This window comes from Microtus oregoni, unplaced genomic scaffold, assembly GCF_018167655.1.
Source record: "Microtus oregoni isolate MIOR12 unplaced genomic scaffold, Mior012 000028F_ref0000031, whole genome shotgun sequence".
In the NCBI taxonomy this organism is placed as follows: Eukaryota; Metazoa; Chordata; class Mammalia; order Rodentia; family Cricetidae; genus Microtus; species Microtus oregoni.
This window is the reverse complement of record NW_024543087.1, coordinates 2418272-2441803: the sequence shown is the minus strand read 5'-3', so window position 1 is coordinate 2441803 and position 23532 is coordinate 2418272. Positions and strand designations below refer to the sequence as shown.

At 47.5% G+C, this 23532-nt stretch overlaps 1 protein-coding gene across 2 annotated transcripts; it reads left to right on the top strand.

The window, feature by feature from the left end:
* The first annotated feature begins 814 nt into the window (after window positions 1–814).
* Window positions 815–14937, top strand: Ackr2 (atypical chemokine receptor 2). Of its 2 annotated transcripts, XM_041677239.1 has the most exons (3): window positions 815–943; window positions 3441–3551; window positions 11022–14937. In XM_041677239.1, exon 3 carries the CDS (start codon window positions 11032–11034, stop codon window positions 12172–12174), a length of 1143 nt encoding a protein of 380 aa, XP_041533173.1. In that variant the 5' UTR covers window positions 815–943; window positions 3441–3551; window positions 11022–11031; the 3' UTR covers window positions 12175–14937. The 2 variants fall into 2 exon arrangements, with proteins under 2 accessions (XP_041533173.1, XP_041533174.1); XM_041677240.1 differs by lacking the exon at window positions 3441–3551.
* The last annotated feature ends 8595 nt before the right edge of the window (window positions 14938–23532 follow it).

Sequence of the window (23532 nt, the reverse complement as noted above, 5' to 3'; positions counted from 1 at the left end):
AAATCCACTGCTGACAGAGGCTGTACCCCCAGAGACAGGAGGGTGGTGTAGGGAGTCTGAGGTCACCTGGACCACAAAGTGTGACTCTTTCCCCCAAATAGCACAAATGGAGTGGGTGGCACACACCTATGGCCCCCTCACTATGAGTTGGAGGCAGGGGGCCAGCTTCAGCTCTGTCTCCACAATGAACTAATCAGACAGCCGGGACAGCGTCTCTGCGTGGCTGGAAGGTGCAGAGCATGCAAGGCCAGCTCCGCAAATGCAACAGTGCAGCCTGCTCCAGCCATGTTTATGGCTTACTTGTGGCAGGGGCCTGGCCTGGAGGAGAAGCTCCTGGACCTCAGGAGAGAAGAGCCAGCCACTCAGTGCTGAGCATACAGCTAGCAGCACACTGTACACCCACGCTCATCCATTCTCCCCTGTCCTGCTGCAGGAAAGGTTCCCCGCTGTTGAGGGAGAGCAGACTGCAAAATAGAACCACCAAGAAGGGAGAGGAAGGACGGTGAAGGGAGCCTGGGAGGCGAGGCTGTCTCTTTGCTGCTGATTTGCTCAGACACAGCACAGTTGGGGCATCCCACTAAGGGGTCCAGGATGGACAGAGCTGAGTGCTGGGTGGAGTTGGGAGGACCAGCCAGGTGGCCAGGATGTTGAAGGCAAGCTGCTGGGTTTGAGTTAGTGTGCTTGACCCAGCTGCTGGGAAATTGGGGACTGTGCTCTTCAGAGTCACTGGGCTGTTCTTGGGGCACTCCTTCCTGGGGTGGGGGCCATCAGAGCTTGGCGCACTGCAGCGGATGGGAGGACTTGGGAGGGAAGAGCGTGCTTCCCCAGCCCTAGGAAACCAGGATGTGTATCCGGAGATCCACACTCACTCTGTGCGTCCCCGAGGAAGAGGCAGCAGCCGCGGGGCCCTCTCAGACTCCGGTGGATGTCCCCAGTCAATCAGGTCTGGCAGACCTCGGGGGAGGGTGGAGCCGCTCTGAGGCTGTAGTGGTCTCGGTAGCCCGGACCCGGCTCTGGGGAGAGGGAGGCATGGAACAGTTTCTACCCCAGGGGGAGCTCTTCCCCTCTTTGGGACCCCGCGTTGTGGATTCCGAGGGTAGGGCCTCAGATGGGGGGGATTCCTCTGTCTCAGGGCTGAGATCCACCTCACTCTGAGATCCACTCATTTTGCTGGAGTTAGGGTCAGAGCCTGGGTCCTGACATTCCGTCTAAGGCAGACCCAGCTACTATTTCCCAGTATGCCAGTTAGAGAGGCAGCAATAAAAAGCAGAGAGAGATTTATTCAACGTGGCCACACTGAAAGAGGGACAAAAAAGGGTCCCGGTGACCTCCTCTCCAGGCTCATCTTTGGGGTCCTACGAGAAACTTAGGTTTAAACAGAAGGTCAGAGGCATGCACAGCTCAGTGGTCCCAGGTGAGAAATCTTTGGCTCATAGAGGTTCAGTGACCAGCCAGGGGTTCCCCAGTCTCTGGAAAGTGCACGGAACCTGATTTGCTTTCTGTCTATAGTGGTGGTGGAGATAATTCAGCAAAATGACAACGGGGAAGGTTAAAAAAAAAAAACAGGTTAAAAAAAAGAGCAGGGGAGAGGCTGGGGCTGGGGAGGGCCTGCTTTCCCATGGAGGGCTGCTCTGGGAGGGTGGCTGCTTCCTTTGGTTATCAGCACCCCAGACGTTCCCAGGAAACTAGGAAACCCTGAGAAGTGCAGTCTCCCAGGCAGCCTAGGGAGCTGGGAGCTTGGTGTGTGTGTGGGGGGGTCGTACCCTGTGGAGACTGGTTAAGCGGGTCCTTCTAGACCAGCTGTGGCTGCAGACAGGCTCTGGGCAGGAAGAGAGACAGACAGACAGACCGACCGACCTGACCTGAAAGTCATATCTTCCAGGGAGGGGTTTGGAGAGACTTTGCATCACGTCTGACTTTTCTCATGTTTATATTGCACATTTTACATTAGACATTATATTTATTTGTGTGTGACAGCGGCTGTGGACGTTGGAGCTTGACCTTGGGTGTTGTTTTTTGTTTTTGTTTTGTTTTTAATTTTTTATTGAGACAAGGTTTCTTAGTGTAGCTTTGGCTGTCCTGGAACTTACTCTGTAGACCAGGCTGGCCTTGACCTCAGAGATCCACCTGCCTCTGCTGCCCAAGTGCTGGGATTGAAGGCGTGCACCACCATGTCTGGCACTGGTACTGGGTATTGTTCCTTAGGGGTCATTTGTCTGTTTGTTGTTGTTGTTGTTTTGTTTTGTTTGAGACAGGGTCTTTCACTGGTCTGGAGCCCACTGATTAGGGTTGTCTGGTAGCCAGTGTGTCTATCCTGCCTCTTTTTCCTCAGGACAGGAGTTACAGGTGGCATGCTACCAAGCCCAGCTTTCTACATGAGTGTTGGGGACCTAATTCAGGTCCCCAGGCTTGCAAGGCTAATACTTTACAGACTTTCCCCAGCCCTGGACACATGTTATTTTAGACATCAAGAAAAATAGCATGTTGGGGCTGGAGAGATGGCTCAGCAGTCAAAGGCTTTTCCAGACGTCCCAGGTTCAGTTCCCAGAACCCAAGGGGTGGCTCCTAACTCTGTTACTCCAGTTCCGGGGGATCTGACACTCTCTTCTGGTCTCCATGGCCACCAGGCACACACGAGGTATACATCCATCTATCTAGGCAAATTATTGACATACATAAAATAAAAGAGAGAGAGAGAGAAATGTTTAAAAAAAGGAGCAGTTAGTGTAGTGTAGAAAGTGTAATCCAGTGCTCAGAGTGCAGAAAGAGGCTAGCAAGTCTGAGGCCAGCTCGTGCTGCGAGTGAAGGGCTCAACAAACAAAGTTAAGGGAACAGAGCATAGAGACAACCGCCGTAGTACTGTTCCAGAGACGGAATGAATGAACAAAGGTGAGAAATCCTGAGAACAGACCCTGGCCTGCAGTGAGCACTGTGTAGCTGTAGGGTGTGGCTACACATGCAGCTAGGATTGAGAACTGATGGTTTCTCAAACCCGTGATGGAGGGAGGAAGGAGAGAGCCAGTACTACCCACAGCCCCCTAGAGACAGGCTTCTGGTGCCTGGCACAACCTATATGTGTAGCTATTCTGGGGATGGAGGATGTCCCTGCATCTAGTGGCTGGGGCTGACTCGATGTCTCTAGCTACTGTTGGGCCAAGGATATCGAGAATGCCACAACTCTGGGCTGAGGGCTAGAGGGGCCATCAGAAGCCAAGCAAGAATAGTTCCCCAGACGAACCAGGGAGTCTCCGGGGAGGGTTGGATAGCCTGAGGCTCTGCGCTGGCCGTGTTCTGGATCACAGGATCCTGAGGCGGCAGGGGCGAAGTTGGCCCAAGCTGTGCCTGGAGGAAATAAAATCAGAAAGGAAAAAATGAGTGAAGAGAGGGAGGAGAGGAGGCGGCCACACCATTTACACCGCCGTCATTTGTTCCGATGCCAGGCCTGCGCCTAGGAGTGCCGGAGACGGGCCGTCACCCTTGGAGCCCCCAGACTTAGGAGAAGCCAGCTCTGTGTCTGGAAGGTGAAGGAAGGTCAGCCAGAAGTACCCTGTGTGAGTGCTGGGGACTGGGCAGGGGTGCTGCAGGGAGGGGTGGCTTTCAGGGAGGAAAGGCACTGTCCACTAGAAGTGGCCAGATGGGCTGCTTTTACATTCCACTAGCTGCGGAGTCTGTGAGGTCTTGTTTGTTTGAGCAGTTTGCACATTTTTTTGGGTTGCACCATCCATAGCACACTCTGCTGGAATGGATGGAGGTCAGCCCCTTGGGCAAACTACCCACCTGGCACCGTTCTTTAGAGCTCTTGGCTGGGTGCCTGGCGGTGGTGACGCACGCCTTTAATCCGAGCACTTGGGAGGCACAGACAGGTGGATCTCTGTGAGTTCCAGATCAGCCTGGTTTACAGAGCAAGCTCCAGAACAGACTTCAAAGCTACAGAGAAACTCTGTCTTGAAAAACCCAAACCAAAACCAAACAAACAAAATAAAAGAGTTCTTGGCTGGGATCCAGGGCAGTGGAAGGAGGGATGCTGTCAGCAGCTCTGGATCTCAGATCTTGGAGTTCAGGTTGAATAGGCAACCTGAGTTTAGTGCGGGGTATCCAAGCGTGGGGAAATCCCCACCGTGGCCTTTGCCACACTCAGTTCTCCCAGCACTGACCACAGTGTTGGTCACTGTGAAGAGCTCGCAGACTGCCTGCCAAGGCCACGTGTCAGCTGCACAGCTGCAGGGCTGGCTCCATTGGCTGACTTTTCTCTGGCCTACATTGCTCAGGCTGGAAGCTCCATTGAAGGAGTCGTATCCTTCAAACTTAAGTTTGTCTGCTGAAAGGGGGACCTCAGACTAAGGCATGGCAGTTCTCCCTTGAGTTTTCAGTCCACCAGCTCATCCATGGCTTTGGGAGTTGGGTGTTACCTCATCACACCTGTTTCACCCTTTGGTGATGTGGGATTCCCCTCTGTGTGCTGTGATTACCTTAATGGATAAGGAAACTGCCTTGGCCTGTTGATAGGGCAGAACTTAGGTAGGCAGGGAGAACTGGACTGGATGCTGGGAGAAAGAAGGGCGGAGTCAGAGACGCCATGGAGCCGCCAGAGTCAGAGATGGTGAATCTTTGCCGGTAAACCACTGCCACGTGGCAAAATACAGATTATTAAAAATGGTTTAAATTAAGATGTAAAAGTTAGCCAATGAAAAGTTACAGCTAATGGGCCAAGCAGTGATTTAAATAATACAGTTTCTGCGTGATTGTTTCAGTTCTGGGCGGCTGGGACGAACAAGCGGCCCTCTCTTCCAACACTCTGGGACATGGAAATCACTGGAGCAGCCTTTGAGCATCCTGGGAGGAAGTTCCAGGCATGCTTAGGTCACACGTCGTGGCTCTCAAAGCCACTTGTCCCTGAGAGTGAGCTCATGCGGTGCAGCCCACAAGGCCACATGCCACATGGATGGAGCTGTGCTTTTTGTTTTTGTTTTTGGAGGTTTTGTTTTATTATTTTATTTTATTCTATCCTATTTTATTTGAGACAGGATTTAATGTACCTCAGTCTCATCTTGAACTTTCTGTGTGACTGAGGAGGATGATCCTGAACTTGTGATCCTCCTACTTTTAAATCTCCTGAGTTCAGGGATTGAAGGTGCGCACCACAGCCATACAGCACTGAGAGCCAAACCTGTGGCACCAACAGCTCAGCTACATCCCAGCGTAGATATAACAACCTTACTGTGCCACAGCTAAATTCATGTGCCTCTGCGTCCCTAGCTTTATGGGACACAGTGAGCTTAGCGGAACCTAAACTTGTCGGCCCTCTGACTGGACGTCCTTAAGCGATTCTCTGGATCCCCCAAAGTTTTCCCTGCAGAGTCTCCTTTAGTACCCACAAACTTACCCCAAGAAGGGAACGACTCATTCTGCTCGAGGTTCTGATGGAGAAGCCAGTAAATAAAGGGGATAAAGATGACCAGTGCTCACACTCGTTCTTGTGATTACTGCACAGTGGCCAGGGAGGCACGTGCCGTCTATGCAGTGTACAAGGACAGAGTTGCTGAATCAGTCGGGTAGTTTGGATGGAAGTGTTGGGAGAGGCCTGTTGCTTCAGAGAACCTGGAGAGCTTCCCAGAATCCTCAAGGGGGGGAAAGACCTTCAGACGTGGCTCGGGCCCAAGTAGAGCTGCTGTCTCCGACTTTGATCTCAGCATCTGTTAGGTTGCATGTTTGCTAAAACAAAAGTCAGGGTCTTTGAGAAATCAGATCAAGGCCAGGGCAGAAGGTGCAGAGCTGCAGAGAACAGCGAGGGTGCAGTTATTGGCATCCTGCTTGACAAGCCCTGAGCCTCAGAAGGGCTCTCTTCACCTGTACCCCTCCTCAGCTCAGCTCCTGATGCCAGCCCAGGAATGGGAGGCACTCAGAGCCACCTCTGAGGCCAGCCAGGAAACGACTTCCCAGACATGTTTACAGCTTGCCCAGCATCTGGTCCCCATGCTATTAGATAGGAGCCCAAGGGTGGGGCCGAGGCTGACGGAGAGGGAGTCTCCTGCGTTCCATGGGAGGGGTGATGTCCCCACCCAGTCCATTCCTTCCAAACTCATATGTGCTCAGAGTCCCACTTGGGCCTCTTGAGCCAGCAACGCTTTCAAAATTCTTCTTATAAAAATAATAATAAAAAAGCCCACAAAATTCTATAAGAAAGAACTGGAGAAAGAAGCATACATGAGGAAGGTAAAACCCACACTACATAAGCCTCCTTACAAAAACCAAGTTATGGCAGTGTGTGCCGGCACTCTAGCACTTGAGAAGCGAGGCAGGGGGATCACTACAATCCCCCAACTTCTTATGGAATGAGATTCCCACCCACTAAAGGCATAAATAAATATGAGTACAAGCTGCCACTGAGCGCATGAGACGCTCACCCTAGTGGGTCTGGAAAACAGGGAACAAAGCGCAGATGATGTTTAGGGGGAACTGGTATGTATTTCATGGCTCATTAGCACCGGCAGCCCGCAGACCCTCTCTAGTGTCCCCTCCCTCCCCTCTCTCCTCCAAAGCCCTCCCCACTGGTGAGCTACGCAATGTGTTGGACTTAGAGGCCCCTCCCCTTGGGTTCTAACAGGGAGTGAAGTTAGTCTTATATTCTTGATCAAAGAGGCATCTTCTGCTATGAAGGAAGGGCATCCTCTTTGTCTAAGCGTGCAACTTCAAGACGGACACACGGCAGTGTGTGTGTGTGTGTGTAGTGTAAGGAAGGGGATGCCCACTTTGCTAGACAGATAAGCCACATTAGGTGGTCAAAGGGATGACTGACAGATGTCAGGCAGTCACCCTAAATACTGTCCTCTTTTTCTGCCTCTGTACCTGCCCCCACCTCTCTTTTTCTGTAACTCAGCACAGAATTGAGCACAATTTAAGTTCACTTCACCCATGCCGTGGTTCATGCTATTCTCATGTTCACCCACGCTATGGTTCATGCTATTCTCATGTTCACCCACGCTATGGTTCATGCTATTCTCATGTTCACCCACGCTATGGTTCATGCTATTCTCATGTTCACCCACGCTATGGTTCATGCTATTCTCATGTTCACCCACGCTATGGTTCATGCTATTCTCATGTTCACCCACGCTATGGTTCATGCTATTCTCATGTTCACCCACGCTATGGTTCATGCTATTCTCATGTTCACCCACGCTATGGTTCATGCTATTCTCATGTTCACCCACGCTATGGTTCATGCTATTCTCATGTTCACCCACGCTATGGTTCATGCTATTCTCATGTTCACCCACGCTATGGTTCATGCTAGTCTCATGTTCACCCACGCTATGGTTCATGCTATTCACATGTTCACCCACGCTATGGTTCATGCTATTCTCATGTTCACCCAAGCTATGGTTCATGCTAGTCTCATGCTTTGCTACATAGCAGTACATAGGTGTGGGTGAAGGTTTTCTAGACAAGACCGCAAAAGCACAGACCGAAACTAGAGGCTGGGGTGGGGAAAGTGGATTTTATCGAACAGTGCCGAGGAGAGACTCAGAAGAGTGATGAGGGAGCCTACAGGGTAGCAAAGAAATATTAATTATTCATCTGACAAGGGATTAATACCAGGAGTATATATATAAGCCATTACCCTCTCCCAAACTACCTGATCTTAAAATGAGCAAATGATTAGCTAGGCATAATAGTACAAGCCTGCAATCTCAGTGCTTGGGAGAAGCAGGCAGGAGGATCAGGAGTTCAAGGTCAGCCTCTGCTGCAAGGTAAGTTCAAAACCAAAACAAATCAAAGCAAACAGAACAAAACAAACAAAAGACAAGAGAGGATGAAGATATTTCTCAAAAGGAGACACGTAGTGGTCAATAGTACACCCTAACCATACTCCCCCAAAGATAACATTAGTAACCTTCAGGGAAATGTGAGTCCAACCCCTGAGTCGGATCACACCACACCAGTAAGAGACGAAAGAGACAGAAAGCAGGGAGGCAGAGGCGAGAGTCGGATCAAGTGAGCCCAGTCTACACAGCCAGTTCCAGGCCAGCCAGGGCTACATAAAAACATAAACAAAACACAAAATGCAAAACAATAACCTTGCTGGCTGGGATGCAGAGAAAAGAGGCCCAAAAGCCGTTGGAGGGATGTAAATGAGTGTGGTCACCATGCATTCTGAGCTTAGCCGAAGGCCCAGGAAAAATGCCCCACCGCCATGGCATTTAGCATGCAGATTCTCAAAATAACTGTACATCGAACCACCAGATATATGTGTGTGGGAAATGCAGGCCTCACAGAGTTGAGAAATGAGCAATCACAGAAGGTGTGGAAGAGGCTGGATGGGTGAGGATGTAGTCTGTGGCGGAAGAAGCGTTGGGGAGCCTCTGCATGGTACACTGACTGCAGAGAATCATGTGTGCTGTGGGTATTTTTAAACCTCGAAGGCAGATTCTCATTTGAGAAGCAGAGACGCACCGCTTCCCACAACTCTGCAAGAGAGGAGCCAGGGCAACAAGGAGAAAGAATTCTGAGAAGAGAGGAAAGCCAGAACAGCAGGGGAACTGGAAAGGGAGCAGAAAAAAGGAGGCACCAATTTGAAACTAACACCAGCGCTCTGGCTGGGCTCAGAGACCAGACACTGCAAGCAGGAGGTAAGCCAGAGTGCAACCAAGCCCAGCTACTACCAGCTACCCCGGCAGACAGCACGGTTGAGCAATCCATATTCCATCTAAGCTTTAATACAGTTCAGGGGACTGGCTCAAAAGACACCTGCGCTGCAAGGCATACAGAAAAGGAATCCAGCTACAGCTCCAGGCCAGAAGCCCTTGAAACAAATATGCCTGGAATAGCCATGAGTCGGGGGCCCTATGGACCAGCTAGCCGCATTGATTTGTTGGGAGGTGGCATGGTAGACAAGAGGTGTAGGGGAGAGTGATTCAAAGTTACAAATCTGCTCTGTGGTGGTGTAATGGGGAGTCTCCCGGAGATGGCCGCCCAAACAGTTTGTAGCCAATTGAAAGTCTTCATTTCAGCTGACTAGGTCTACACTCAGGCATTCAGAACCTACGTGTAGCACAGAGTGTCCAAATCAAGGGGTTTTCGAAGGCAAAACCAACGCCCCAGCTTTTCACTTGGCAGATGCGGCAGGGCAGGGCAGGGCAGGGCAGGGGTAGGGTAGGGCAGGGCAGGGCAGGGCAGGGCAGGGCAGGGCAGGGCAGGGCAGGGCAGGGGTAGGGTAGGGGTGCTCCACTCCAGTAAGCAGTTTAACAGAAGCCAAGATAAGCAGTTAGCTGGAGGGAGGGGGCTTCTGCACAGGCAGACAATTTAACAAGCTAAGTTAGCTGGGGCATCTTGACCTCCGAGTTCTAGAATATACTTAGGCAATTCTTCTATGGCATTCTCCACTAAGGAGATCAAATTCTAGTCAAGCCTAAAATGGCTTCAGCAAGAATACAAGATGGAGAAACCTCTTGCGTTGTCAATAAAGAGGGGAACAGAGGAGACAGAAGTCAGTTGACTACCAACATTTTTTTTAAAGTCTGTTTGTGTTTCTTTTTTTTTATTTAAATTTATTTATTTATTAAGGATTTCTGCCTCGTCCCCGCAACCGCTTCCCATTTCCCTCCCCCTCCCCCAATCAAGTCCCCCTCCCTCATCTGCTCGAAGAGCAATCAGGGTTCCCTGACCTGTGGGAAGCCCAAGGACTGCCCACCTCTATCCAGGTCTCGTAAGGTGAGCATCCAAACTGCCTAGGCTCCCACAAAACCAGTACGTGCGGTAGGATCAAAAACCCACTGCAATTGGTCTTGAATTCTCAGTATTCCTCATTGTCCGCTATGTTCATCTAGTCCGGATTTATCCCATGCTTTTTCAGACCTAGGCCAGCTGGCCTTGGTGAGATCCCAATAGAACATCCCCATTGTCTTAGTGTGTGGGTGCACCCCTCGTGGTCCTGAGTTCCTTGCTCGTGCTCCGTCTCCTTCTGCTCCTGATTTGGACCTTGAGATTTCTGTCCGGTGCTCCCATGTGGGTCTCTGTCTCTGTCTCCTTTCATCGCCTGATGAAGGTTAATATTCATGAGGATGCCTATGTGTTTGTCTTTGGATTCACCTTCTTATTTAGCTTCTCTAGGAACATGAACTAAACCCTGTGTAGTCCTGGGTGGCCTGGAGCTGGCTGTATAAGCCAGCCTTGCTTTGGACTTGCAGTCTCTGCCTACTCAGCAGACTTGCTGTCTCTGGAGCCAAACTTGGAGGCGCTGGTCTGAGTTGATGACCCTCTTCTGGTTCTGGACTCCGCGAGTCAGTGTGAGTGGGGTGGGTGTTCAGTTCTCATACCAGAGCATTCTGGAAATCGCTTTGGCATTTGCTACTCTCCTGGGCACATGCACTGGAAACTTCCAGGCTAATATATACCAACCATGCTACCCCACAGACTGTTGACAACGGCCAGATTCTGGCTATTCTGTGTTCACATGCTGGCAAAACTGAACCCACATATCAAAACCTCTGGGGAAGTGACAGCCCTGGTTAGACAATGCTCCCCTTAACCTGCTCAGTGAGATGCAGTGTCTATCCACACTTCACCCCAACTTGTACCATGCATGCTGAGTGGCACCACCTCAGGTTGCTGTTCAGGTATTTAGCCACAGCCTCAGAAAACTATCAACTTAAGGAAGGTGCATTATTTGGGCTCAGGGATTGAGGGGACACAGTCGTTCATAGTTTAGGTTTCTCTCTTTAATCTTTGTGTTTGCATGTGTTTACATGTATGTGAGTACGGGCAGGCCAGTGGATGTCGGAGGACAAACGCATGTCTTCTCTGCGGTCATGTACCCCAGGCTAACTGGCCTTTGAGCTGCTGAGGCTTTTGTCTCTGTCTCCTGTCTCTTTGTAGGAGTTCTGGGATTATAGATGTACCGCTGCCTCCGGCTTCACATGGGTCTGGGCATCTGCACTGAGGTCCTCATGCCTGCCCAGCGAGTGCCTCACCCCACCAAGCTCTTTTCCCAGGCTCTCACTATGGCTTTTTGTTTCCTGCAGAAGTTCAGCCATGCCCACCAAAGCCTCCCCCCTGCCACTCACCACCAGCTCCGAGAACAGCAGCTCCATTTACGACTATGATTACCTGGAGGATGTGACCGTCTTGGTCTGCAGGAAGGATGAGGTCCTTTCCTTTGGGAGAGTCTTTCTGCCGGTCATCTACAGCCTGATCTTTGTGCTGGGCTTGGCTGGGAACCTCCTCCTCCTGGTGGTACTTCTCCGCTACACACCGCGAAGACGGATGATCGAGCTCTACCTGCTGAACATGGCCATCTCCAACCTCTTGTTTGTAGTGACGATGCCCTTCTGGGCCATCTCTGTGGGCTGGCATTGGGTTTTTGGCAGTTTCATGTGCAAGGTGGTGAGCGTTCTCTACACGATTAACTTTTACAGCGGCATCTTCTTTATCACTTGCGTGAGCCTGAACAAATACCTGGAGATCGTTCATGCCCAGCCTCTCCACAGACCGCAGACCCGGTTCAGGAACCTGCTCCTCATTGCCGCAGTGTGGACCACGGCCCTGGCCATCTCTGTCCCAGAGATGGTCTTTGTCAAGGTCCACCAGACCTCAGATGGCATGTGGCACTGTTACGCTGATTTTGGCGGACACGCGACCGTTTGGAAGCTCTACCTGCGCTTCCAGCAGAACCTTCTGGGGTTTCTCCTCCCACTCTTGGCCATGGTCTTTTTCTACTCCCGCATCGGCTGTGTTTTGGTCAGGCTGAGGCCGCCAGGCCAGGGCCGGGCTCTGAGGATGGCCGCAGCCCTGGTGGTAGCTTTCTTCCTGCTCTGGTTCCCGTACAACCTCACCGTGTTTCTGCACTCGCTCTTGGACCTGCACGTCTTTGGGAACTGCCAGATCAGCCACTCTCTGGACTACACGATGCAGGTGACGGAGAGCCTGGCCTTCTTCCACTGCTGCTTCACGCCTATCCTCTACGCCTTTTCCAGCCGCCGCTTCCGGCAGTATCTGAAAGCTTTCCTGGCTGCCGTGCTGAGATGGCACCGGGACCCTGGCCCTGCCCAGGCCCTGCCATCTAGCCATTCGGAGAGCAGCAGGGTTACTGCCCAAGAAGATGTGGTCAGTATGAATGACCTGGGAGAGAGGCAGGCTGATGACTCCCTTAACAAGGGGCATACGGGGACTGGTTAGGCCTGAGTGGCTGGGCTGCACCATTCCGGAAAGAACACCGCTCCCTCTCAGGGCCCTCATGACTGCACTGCTTGGCCCCGTGATTCTCAACCACCAGCGGTCCTTGCTCACGGCTGCCCCTTCCTCCATCTCCCTGGACCGTATGCTGTCTGCTGATTCGCTGCAATGGTCCCCATGATCTTTGCTTCTGTGGCTTTCTGGGTCCCCAGCAGCCAGTGAGGTCATTCTACTCGGACTTCAAGGGCTTTGTGACCAGCCTATGATCTCACCTCTGCCACGCTCCCTCCTAGTTTCTGGGTGCAGGGCTCCCTGGTTTCCCCTCCCAGTAGGGAGAGCTCAGCCATGCCACCTGCCTGGACAGTCGTCCCCTTGGGGAGCGATGGCTCATTCCTTTGCTCTTGGGGTCATGGCTCAGATCTCACGGTGTTGGCGAGGGGCCCCATGCTCACCCTACTTCATGCCCTGCCTGCATCCCCGATGCTCTAGACCGTTGGCATCTGCCCTGACCACTTACACTCTGTCCACAGATTTCTCCTGTCCGTGGCGTCCACTGCCTTAAGCTATCTACCCTGCAGAGCCACGGAGGGAGGCTCTTACTGTGTGGTCACAGCTACACTCAAACCCATGCCACAGAAGAAAGTGTGGAGTGTGAGTGACGAGTTCTTTCTCTGTGGCATTTTTGGGAAGAGCTACAGGCACTCTCCCACCAGGGCCCTTTTCTGTGTAACTCAGAGGGGTCTACACCTTCCTAGCCTTGACAGTAGCTCCAGAGCTGTCGTCTGAAGGCATTGGAGGTGCTCCAGTCAGGGAACAGCACAACAGGCGCACATCTGGCAGGAGGAAGGCAGGAACCATCCCAGCTCGGGCCTGATCTCAGGACCTTCAGTCTTTCAGAGGTCTGTCAGTCAAGTTCAAGGCTTTCTCTGAACTTTCCAAAAGACCTGCCGGGGAGAAGGTGGCCCCTCAACACATCCTGCTGGGAAAACTGGGTTTGCAGGTGTGGGAGGTTAAAACAAGATCCTATCTCTCATCTGGTACAAGAGCAGCTAAAAGTGGATCAAAGACTCGGTAGACCTAAAGCTTTGACCCAAAGGAAAAGCACAGGGAAACAACCAAGACATCATCAGAGGCAAGGACTTTCTGAGCAAAGTTCCACTACCCCAGGAAACAGGAGCAGGAACTGAGAAGCAGGATTGCATGAAGTTACATGGTGTTATAGTCTCCAAGGCACAGGGGCAAAGGTCAGGTTAAAAAGACGGCTTCATCTGTCTCTTTAACCCAGCTCACTTTTACCTAACAGGGCCAATATCCAGACTGCACAGGGGACTGAAAAATTGACAAGGTCAAATAATCCAATAAAAAAATATGGGTGAGTGGTCTGAACAGGCATTTCTCAAAAGAACAGATGCTCAATAAACACATGAAAGCCCCTTTGCACCCTTGTCCATCACAGAAACACAAATCGGATGATGCCGCAGGTCTACCTCACCCAGGTCAGTTCCCAGAGAAGTTACAAGAACAGCAGAACCATGGACTCTGGTGGGACACGGGGAAGATGGACCCTTAGTGACTGCAGCTGGGTAAACTGGTACAGTCGCTGTGGGCAGGAATTTGTTGGTTAAAGAACTGAAAACTGCTAATGACCCATCAATAAAACCCCTGCGTGTCCCTGAAGGAAGTGAAGTCGGCGAACTCTGGAGACAACCGTGCATCATGTTTATCATGCTGTTTTCAACGATAGCCAGGATGGGAATCAGCATAGCTGTCCAGCAATTAACAAACACGTGGAAAACACCGTAAACACACTGTAGGGCGTTACCCAGCCTTGAAGGAGACGAGGAGGAGAAGCCGGAAAATGATAGTGTTCTGGTTGAGTCAAGTGACGTAAGCCAGGCTTACAGGAGTATCATGTATTTCCTCTATTTCGTGGAAGCTAAGACAAGAGAGTAGGAAGTAGGAGTAGGGAGAGCAGAGGGAGGAAGGCATGGCACATGTATGTCATGGACAAAGCATCATATACACATGTAAGGAAAGGTCACAGAGAACCCTGTCAGTCTACACAGGATGAGCCCATAACTACAACAACATTGCTTGGCATGAAGGCCAGGACTTGTGTGTGCGTGCACATGGATGTGCGTGTGTCAGTGGGTGTGCATGTGTGCAATGAATATGTATGTGTCAGTACATACATCCACCTTTTTTTTTTGAGACAAGGTCTCTCCCTGGTCAAGGCAGACCCCTGTCTCCCCCTTCCCCGAGGCTGCACAGCTATATGCACCAAGCCTGGCTTTTTGGCACTGGGGATTGGACTCAGGTTCTGGTCCCTGTGTGGCAGGTGCTTCCTTGACTGTGCCTCCCAAGGCCAGCGCTTTCTCAGCTGTATCCAGGCATCTTCACCCTCCAGCTCCTCCGTTTCCCCGAACACTCGCCACTCCGTGCGGCTCTTGTCTGCCCTGCTCCCTCTGTAATAAAGTTTGCTTCTGGTCACGTGTGTTCTCCCTCATCTCCCAAGCTAATCCTACCTGCTCTGGGGGAAGTTGCCCTGCCCTGTGCTCCAGGTGGAGTCTTATACTGTTCTGATTTGGATCAGCATCCTCTGAGTTTCCCGTAGTGGAGAAACCTCCGAGCAGGCCCTTGAAGGAAACGCTGGAGCCTGTTGCGGGAGGTCCTCCCACTCCTCCAGCCTATCACCACTGAGGTACCAGCCCACTGGGGCGTGGTTTCTCTCCCTTTAAAAAAGCGGCCACTTCCCTCTTCTCTCTCTCTTCACTTCCTGCTCCGCCTGCAACTAGACTCCTTTCCTGGTTGCGAAGAGGGCTGTTGGCTGGGACAGTGATCTGTAAGTTTTTTCCCCTTTAAATAAATACCACCCTAATAATCATAACCCCGAATTGGTGTGGCATTGTTTGTGACTTACGCCTTCATTTTGGCGCCCAACATTTGGTTTTAGAACCTCTCCTTTCCCCACTCGCAGCCGCGAGTTCGGCTTGGCGGCCCCAAGTTCGGCTTGGCGGCTGCGGGCTTGGCGGGTGCAAGTTCAGCTTGGCGGCCGCGGGCTTGGCGGGCTCTAGTTCGGTTGGCAGGAGCCCTCCCCTTCCACAGCCGCCAGCGGCCTTGGACTCCCCACGTGGATTTAAACTCCACAGGCCCGCGTAGTCTCTGGCCGCGTGGTTTGCTCTTTTCTGAGTCATTTTTAAATCTCCCTTGCAAGTACAGCTCTTAAGTGGCACGAACCAGAGCACGTGGTTGCTGAAAGCTGCAACCCCTCAGGGTGACTTGTTCCGTCTCAGGAATTGATTTAATTAGATTTATTTTGTTGAGAAACTTGCATTTTCCAGTTTTTAACATCTACTAAGGCACTGAAACAGGACCATGTTTTCACCGCGACTCTGCAACAGCGCCACCTGCTGGATAATAGGTAATATTGCAGTTTTTGTTTCTAACGCAAATTTTACTGCTTTGTTTTCACTAATACAATGGATTAGTAAATTTATATTTACTAATACAATTAATTACATCATACAAGGTTTATATGATTATGGGGATACCTTAATTTGCTTGTTACTAGCCTTCAGTTTTCTTTTCCATATTCTATCATTAAGGAAGAATATGGCACTCCTAAGAATGATAGAATCTTTACGAACTAATAATGAACAACTAATTGACAGGATTAAAATTATTGAAAATCAGAGGTTATCTGAACAAGTGGATACTATGACAGACAAAATTGATTCCATATCCAAGGGTATTAGAAAGTTACCTGAAAGGGTTCAGGCTGTTGAATTTGACGTTCAGACTTTATCACAAAGTTTTGATAAGGTAACAGACAGAATGTACCTCCAAGATGGGAATCTACATGATATACAAGAAAAGTTTAAGGAGGACATGTTATCTTTGAAGGAAAAAATTAAAGCTTTGGAATCACAGGTGCAGAATGGGGACCAAAAAATTGATACCTCAGTGAAATCACTGGAAATATATACAGGTCAGGAGATTCAGGATTTAAGAGAGACAATGATAAAAAGATTTGAAAAGATTGGGGAAATTATTGCAGCTGGTGAACAGAGTAAGGAGGCACAAGGACAGGATACAAGGCCTCCACCAGCTATTAGAACTGGCTTACCCAGGGTTCTAGCGACATACCCTATACTTAATTCTGAAAAAGCATCAACTTCTAAAGGCTCAAAGGGAGTCAGAGAAGCTAGATGGACGCCAATAGCAATGAATGATCTGAAAGAAATTAAGCAAGCTGTTGTTAATTTTGGCTTGCACAATGCATATGTAAAGGAAATGATAAGGACTTGGGCTTCTAATGCTAGAGCTACCCCCCATGATTTCCATCAGTTAGTGTCTGCAGTTTTAGATAATGGACCTTCCTTGATGTTCGGAATTTATTTCAGAGAAGAATCCAAACATATGGAACAGCAAGGAAGAGCAAAAGGTATTGAGGTTTCCCAAGATCAAATTCTTGGTGCAGGAGAATATGCTGATCCACAGGTCCAAGCTCTTTATGACGATGAAGTACTGTGTCTATGTCACCAAGCAGCTTTAAATGCTTGGAATAGGATACAAGATCCAGCAAAAAGGGTTGAATCATATACCAGAATTAGGCAGGGACAGAGAGAACCCTTTATTGACTTTTTGCAAAGATTAATTAAGGCTCTGGACATAGGGGTAACAGACCCAGAAGCTAGACGAATACTTCTTGAATCTCTAGCTTTTGAGAATGCAAACATAGAATGCAAAAAGATAATTGGGCCTTTAAAGTCTAGATCAGCACCTATGGATGAATGGATTCAGCATACGATGAATGTTGAGACGTTTAGCTATAATGATGAATCTTGGGTAGGAGAAGCGATTTCCAAAGCAATGAGGAGACATCAAACTGCCAGGTGTTTTAATTGTGGTAAATTAGGACATTTGCAAAGGAATTGCAGGCAAAGAATTTCTAGGAATAATATCTCTTCTGGGAATGACAAAAATAGGAGACCTCGGCCTTCAGGTATATGTAGGAGATGCGGTAAAGGCAGGCATTGGTCCAACGAATGTAGGTCAACAACAGACAGACGGGGCAATCCGATATCATCGGGAAACTCCTTGGGGGGCCTCTTGCAGGCCCCCAAGCCAACAGTGGCCCAGTCATTCCCAGTCACAGTGGAGAACGTGCCTCACCAAGAAAATTAAAAGCTCCAATTTCTGCTGTAAAAAGTAATACTGGTCTAAATGAAGAATTACGTGTGGAGGATGAGTCAAAAAACCCAATAGGGCAGAGTAAACGTATATTTCGGCAGACTTCTATTAATGATCAAAGACCAAAGCTAAGAGTCTGTATAAATGGCACTTTTATTGAAGGCTTATTAGACACAGGTGCGGATGTAAGTATCATTACCCCAGAATCTTGGCATCCGAATTGGCCTCTTCAAGAGGTAGATGTTCAGTTCCTAGGAATTGGAACCCTATCTCGTGTAAAACAAAGCACAAGATGGGTTGAATGCATAGGGCCCGAAGGGCAAATAGGAAGACTAAGGCCATATATAGCCAATATTGCCATAAATTTATGGGGCCGTGACCTGCTACAGCAATGGAATACCCAGATTAACATTCCTGTATTTCCAGGAACTCATAATTCTGGGAAGGATATGATGAGGTATTATGGAAAAAGGTCACCAGCCATTCAGGCTGTACAAGAACATACAGCAAATACCAAACCTTTAGAGGTACCAACGGCCCTACCTTTAAAATGGCTAACTGAGAAGCCAATATGGACCAAACAATGGCCTCTAACTGAAGATAAACTACAGGCATTGGAACAGCTGGTGCAAGAGCAACTAGATGCTCACCATATTGAAGAATCAACCAGCCCTTGGAATTCTCCTGTGTTTGTTGTAAAAAAGAAATCTGGTAAATGGAGAATGGTGACAGATCTAAGAGCTGTCAACAAAGTAATTCAACCTATGGGCCCACTACAATCTGGAATTCCTTTGCCTTCTCTGTTACCAAAAGGATGGCCTCTTATAGTTATTGATTTGAAAGATTGTTTTTTCACTATACCGTTACAAGAAAAGGATAGAGAAAAATTTGCCTTCACAGTGCCTACTTATAATAATTCTCAGCCTAATAGGAGATATCAGTGGACTGTCCTCCCACAGGGTATGCTCAATAGTCCTACACTGTGCCAATATTTTGTAAGTAAGCCATTGGAAATAATTCGTAAACAATTCCCCAAGTCCATCATTTATCATTACATGGATGACATCTTATTATCTGATTCAAATAAAGATACTTTAGAAAGGATGTTTGAAGAAGTAAAGAAAGTCTTGCCTAGGTGGGGATTACAAATTGCCCCTGAAAAGATTCAAAGAGGAAATTCTATTAATTACCTAGGTTACAGAATAGGGTTAGAGAAAATTAAAACGCAAAAGGCACAAATTAGGAGAGACCGGTTAAAGACTCTTAATGACTTCCAAAGATTGTTAGGAGACATTTCCAGTCTACGACCAGCTGTTGGGATAACACCTGATCTAATAGTTCATTTAAACAAAACCTTAGATGGTGATAAAGATTTGAATAGTCCAAGAGAACTGACAGCTGAAGCAGAAAAGGAACTGACAATGATTGAGGAAAAATTACAGGAGGCACATGTGGATAGGGTGAACCCAAATCTTAGCTGCATCCTAGTCATATTGCCTTCCAGAATTTCTCCTACAGGGATTCTAATGCAGAGGGAAGATATTATTTTAGAGTGGATATTTATACCTAATAAACCAAGTAAAAAATTAAAAACTTATGTGGAAAAGGTCTCTGAATTAATTATAAAAGGTAAGCTGAGACTTCGTCAACTAGCAGGTATAGACCCAGCAGAAATTATAGTGCCTTTTACTACTGAAGAAATAAAAAAGTTATGGGAAGACAATGAACCATGGCAAAGAGCTTGTGCTAACTTTTTGGGAGAAATTAATAGCAACTATCCCAAAAGTGATAGACTTAATCTCATAAAAAGAACTTCTTGGATTCTTCCTAGAATTGTACGTGATGCTCCAATAACTGGAGCCCGTACGTTCTATACTGATGCAAATAAATCAGGGAAAGCAGGTTACAAGTCAGATGAATTGAGTAAGGTGGAACAAAGCCCTTATAATTCTGTCCAGAAGGCAGAATTATATGCCATTCTTATGGTGCTAAGGGATTTTAAAGAACCTCTTAATATAGTTACAGATTCACAATATGCAGAAAGAGTTATCTTGCATATTGAAACCGCTGAATTTATACCAGATGACACAGAGTTGACTTCATTGTTTATCCAGGTACAAGACATAATCAGGAACAGGCTTTGTCCGATGTACATAACACACATCCGGTCCCATACAGGTCTGCCTGGTCCTCTAGCCCAAGGCAATGCTGAGATTGATCAATTATTGATTGGAAGTGTGTTGCAGGCCTCGGAATTTCATAAGAAGCATCATGTCAATAGTAAAGGCCTAAAGAAAGAATTTTCCATTACTTGGCAACAAGCTAAGGACATTATAAAGAGATGCCCTACTTGTTCTTTCTATAATCAAACACCGTTGCCTGCAGGGAGTAACCCAAAGGGTACTAAGAGAAATGAAATCTGGCAGATGGATGTGTTCCACTTTATGGAATTTGGTAAATTAAAATATGTACACCACACCATAGACACGTATTCAGGTTTTCAATGGGCTACTGCCCTGAGCTCAGAAAAGGCTGATTCAGTAATCACACATTTATTGGAAGTTATGGCCATCATGGGTATACCTGCGCAAATAAAGACAGATAATGGTCCAGCATATGTATCTAAGAAAATGAAACGCTTTTTTGATTATTATAATATAAAACACATTACAGGTATACCAAATAATCCTACAGGTCAGGCAGTTATAGAAAGATCAAATCGTACTATAAAGGATATGCTGAACAAACAGAAAGGGACTGAAAATACCCCCAGAAATAGATTACATAATGCTTTATTAACCTTGAATTTTCTTAACGCTAATGAGAAAGGAACGACAGCAGCAGAAAGACATTGGATAATGGAAAAGTCTGCTGAACTAAATCAACCGATTTATTTCAAAGATGTGCTGACCTCTCAGTGGAAGCCAGGAGATGTGCTACGTTGGGGAAGGGGTTTTGCTCTTGTTTCCACAGGAGAAGAAAAATTGTGGATACCATCAAAATTAATAAAGTTTCGATTTGAAGAGGAGAAACCTCTTGGAAAGGAGAAATGACAACTCATCCACAATGATGATATTCATACAGGTGGTAAGAAAAACATAGAATGGGGGCAGGGTTCTGTTCTTATCTCCACAGGAAAACACTCATCTTTGAGAAATTCAAGGGACCCTGGATGTTTGGATACTGACAGATGGAAAAATACCTGCCCAATAGGAAATATCAAGACAACTGAATGGATTGTGTAAGTAATATTAAACCATATTTCTAAATTTATAAAGCTGGTTTTGAAGTTGGACTCTGGCTCAGTCCCTCTCCAATTCCAAGCCTGTTAGTAAGAGAAAAACCCAGAGTTTCTGGAGTTTCTGTCTCATGTCAAGAGCCATGATATGGGACAGAAAGAAATATGAGTTTAGAAAACATCTTTGCTTTTCTTCATATCTATCATACTTTTCATTGAATATATCTATCATGTCTTTCATTGAATATATATATATGTCTATATATGTCTATATGATTAATGTTTAAGTTTTTCATAATGAACAATGAGTTTTTCCTGAAGTGACATTTGAAGTTTCCAGGAAGAAGATGGGGCCCCATAACAACAACTCCACCTGGTTGATATGACGTCATGATACTGATAGCGCTACTACAAGACCTGCTTTTGGTACCAGCTGCACAAGACAGTTCCAACTTGGTTAGCTGAAATGGTGCACATCTTATACAACATTTTGGCCAGACCTGCACAAAATACTCAGAGACTATTGGCAATTTTAAAAGACATTGATCTTGAAATTTAACCATCATTTCACTTTCACAGGATCCCCCAGAAAGAACGTCGCCCCCATGACAGCTGGAAGTAATTCTAGAGGACGACGTCCCCTTTCCCAATAAAACTTGCCCTTGGGTTTAGGGACATCATTTAGGGGTCGATTATAATTAGTATACGATTGAGGGTTGGGGGAGGAATTTTATACGCTCAGGGATCATTTTGAAAAAAAAAAAAAGAGGGATGATGGGATAATAGATTTGTAATTGTGAGTTACTGTTTTTAGACAAATACATTGCTATAGATTCTTGTATATTGATACAAAGTTAAATTATATTGACTATTGTACGCATGCATGTTTCTACCTCTGTTTAAAACATTTTTTTATGTATTGACATATATTGTATTGATATATATATATATGTATTGTATATATTTACCATATTGCAGTGTACATTTCTACCTCTGATTAAGATACTTATATAATGATTGTGTATTGATATATATTTACCTACTGCAATGTTTATTTGTACATTGTTTATATTTGGAGGTCATTGTCCTCATTTGTTTCACAGTCGTTTATTGTCTTAGTCTTTAAGTTAGATAGATATTGAGAATTATATAGACTAATAGTCATCCAAGTTTGTCATTTATAATAGACTAATCAGGTTCTTTAGATATATAGAGATTATACTCAGTATAGATAGATAATCTTCAACTTCTTCAAAGAGCTGTAGAAAATGGCCTTTAATCTAACTCAGTTTTGTGGTAGTGAGACACAATTGCTCCTGGCAACACCACTCTATTCCCGAGAGAATGTTGAGCACCAAAGACACTCCACCTGGAGCCTTTCTTTTTGGCAGAACTGGCGTTTGGGCAAAGAAATGCCCATACCTCAACAACTGACAAAGATACAGAGCATGCATCAATGGATAAAACAGGACTGTCATATCCTGCCAAGACAGGGTAAGATAGTTTTGAAAAGTTGCTTGCCTTAGAAAATGGTATGTCAGTTATGTTAGGCCTTAGCCAAAGTTGGTTGCTTCAACGCTGCTAATGTGACTTTGGGTGATTGCCCAGGTAGCTAGTTGTCTCTGTAATTTGTTGCATGTTTTGGAAGTTGTTTTACTGAACTTCCTAATTACCCAGGTAACATTATTTCCCTTCTCAGATCTTCGATGGGGTTGAAGACTATATAAATGTAGTTACTTTCTCTCATGACTTGGCCAAGTTATTTATTATACAAGACCTAAGCTAGTTAGAATAGGATATTTGTACTTATTGTATATAATTTCATAGTAGGTTTAGAACTCTCTTATTTAAACAAAAGGGGGAGGTGTTGCGGGAGGTCCTCCCACTCCTCCAGCCTATCACCACTGAGGTACCAGCCCACTGGGGCGTGGTTTCTCTCCCTTTAAAAAAGCGGCCACTTCCCTCTTCTCTCTCTCTTCACTTCCTGCTCCGCCTGCAACTAGACTCCTTTCCTGGTTGCGAAGAGGGCTGTTGGCTGGGACAGTGATCTGTAAGTTTTTTCCCCTTTAAATAAATACCACCCTAATAATCATAACCCCGAATTGGTGTGGCATTGTTTGTGACTTACGCCTTCAGGAGCCTGAACCTTTGCCCTCACCAGTGTCTCCCTTTGCGTGTGCTCATTCTGTGTGTTGCCATCTGGCCCAACCGCCAGCATCCCAAAGCTACAGGACTACAGCCTCCCGATGCTGAGCCGAAATCCTTTCTCTTTGGTCATTGATGACCTTGGGTCTTTTGTTGCAGCAGCAGGAAGCTGACTAATGCATAGAGCCATTACAATTTTAGATCTTCATGGTCACATGATTCTTTGGGGACAGACATGTGACCTAGGCAAAGTCAGTGGGACGTAGGCAACCGGGACTTACTGGATAGAGCATGAAACTAAAACGGGAGGATGTGAGGTCTGGTTGTCAAGAAGTGAAGTGAGCTGACAACTCCCCAGTGCTGGCTTCACCTTAACACCTTAACACCTGCGGCAGCTCCACTCTGCCCCGCCCCCGTGTGGATCCCTGCCTTTATTAGCATGCTCCCTGCCACCCTGCCCAATGCAGGCTTCCTTCTCCAGGGAGCCTTCAGTCCCCAAGGCTTCCCCAGCCCCACAGAACCCCTCACAGACGGCTCACCCCTTATAGCACAATGAAGAGAAAGCACAGCGCGGCACAGGAAAGAAACCCCATGTAAGTGAAGTGGAGGGCAGGATGGTGGATGGCTGCGTTCCCAGACAGCGGCGGAGGTGCTCATTTGTAAGTCTTCAGCTCACACGCTGCTCCCAGGGCGTGGCCTATAGCAGATGCTCAGGGAGTACTTCAGGGGGCACATTCGTTCATTTTCTCGTGAAGAGAAAGTGGCTGAAGGAAGGAAGGGTTTAC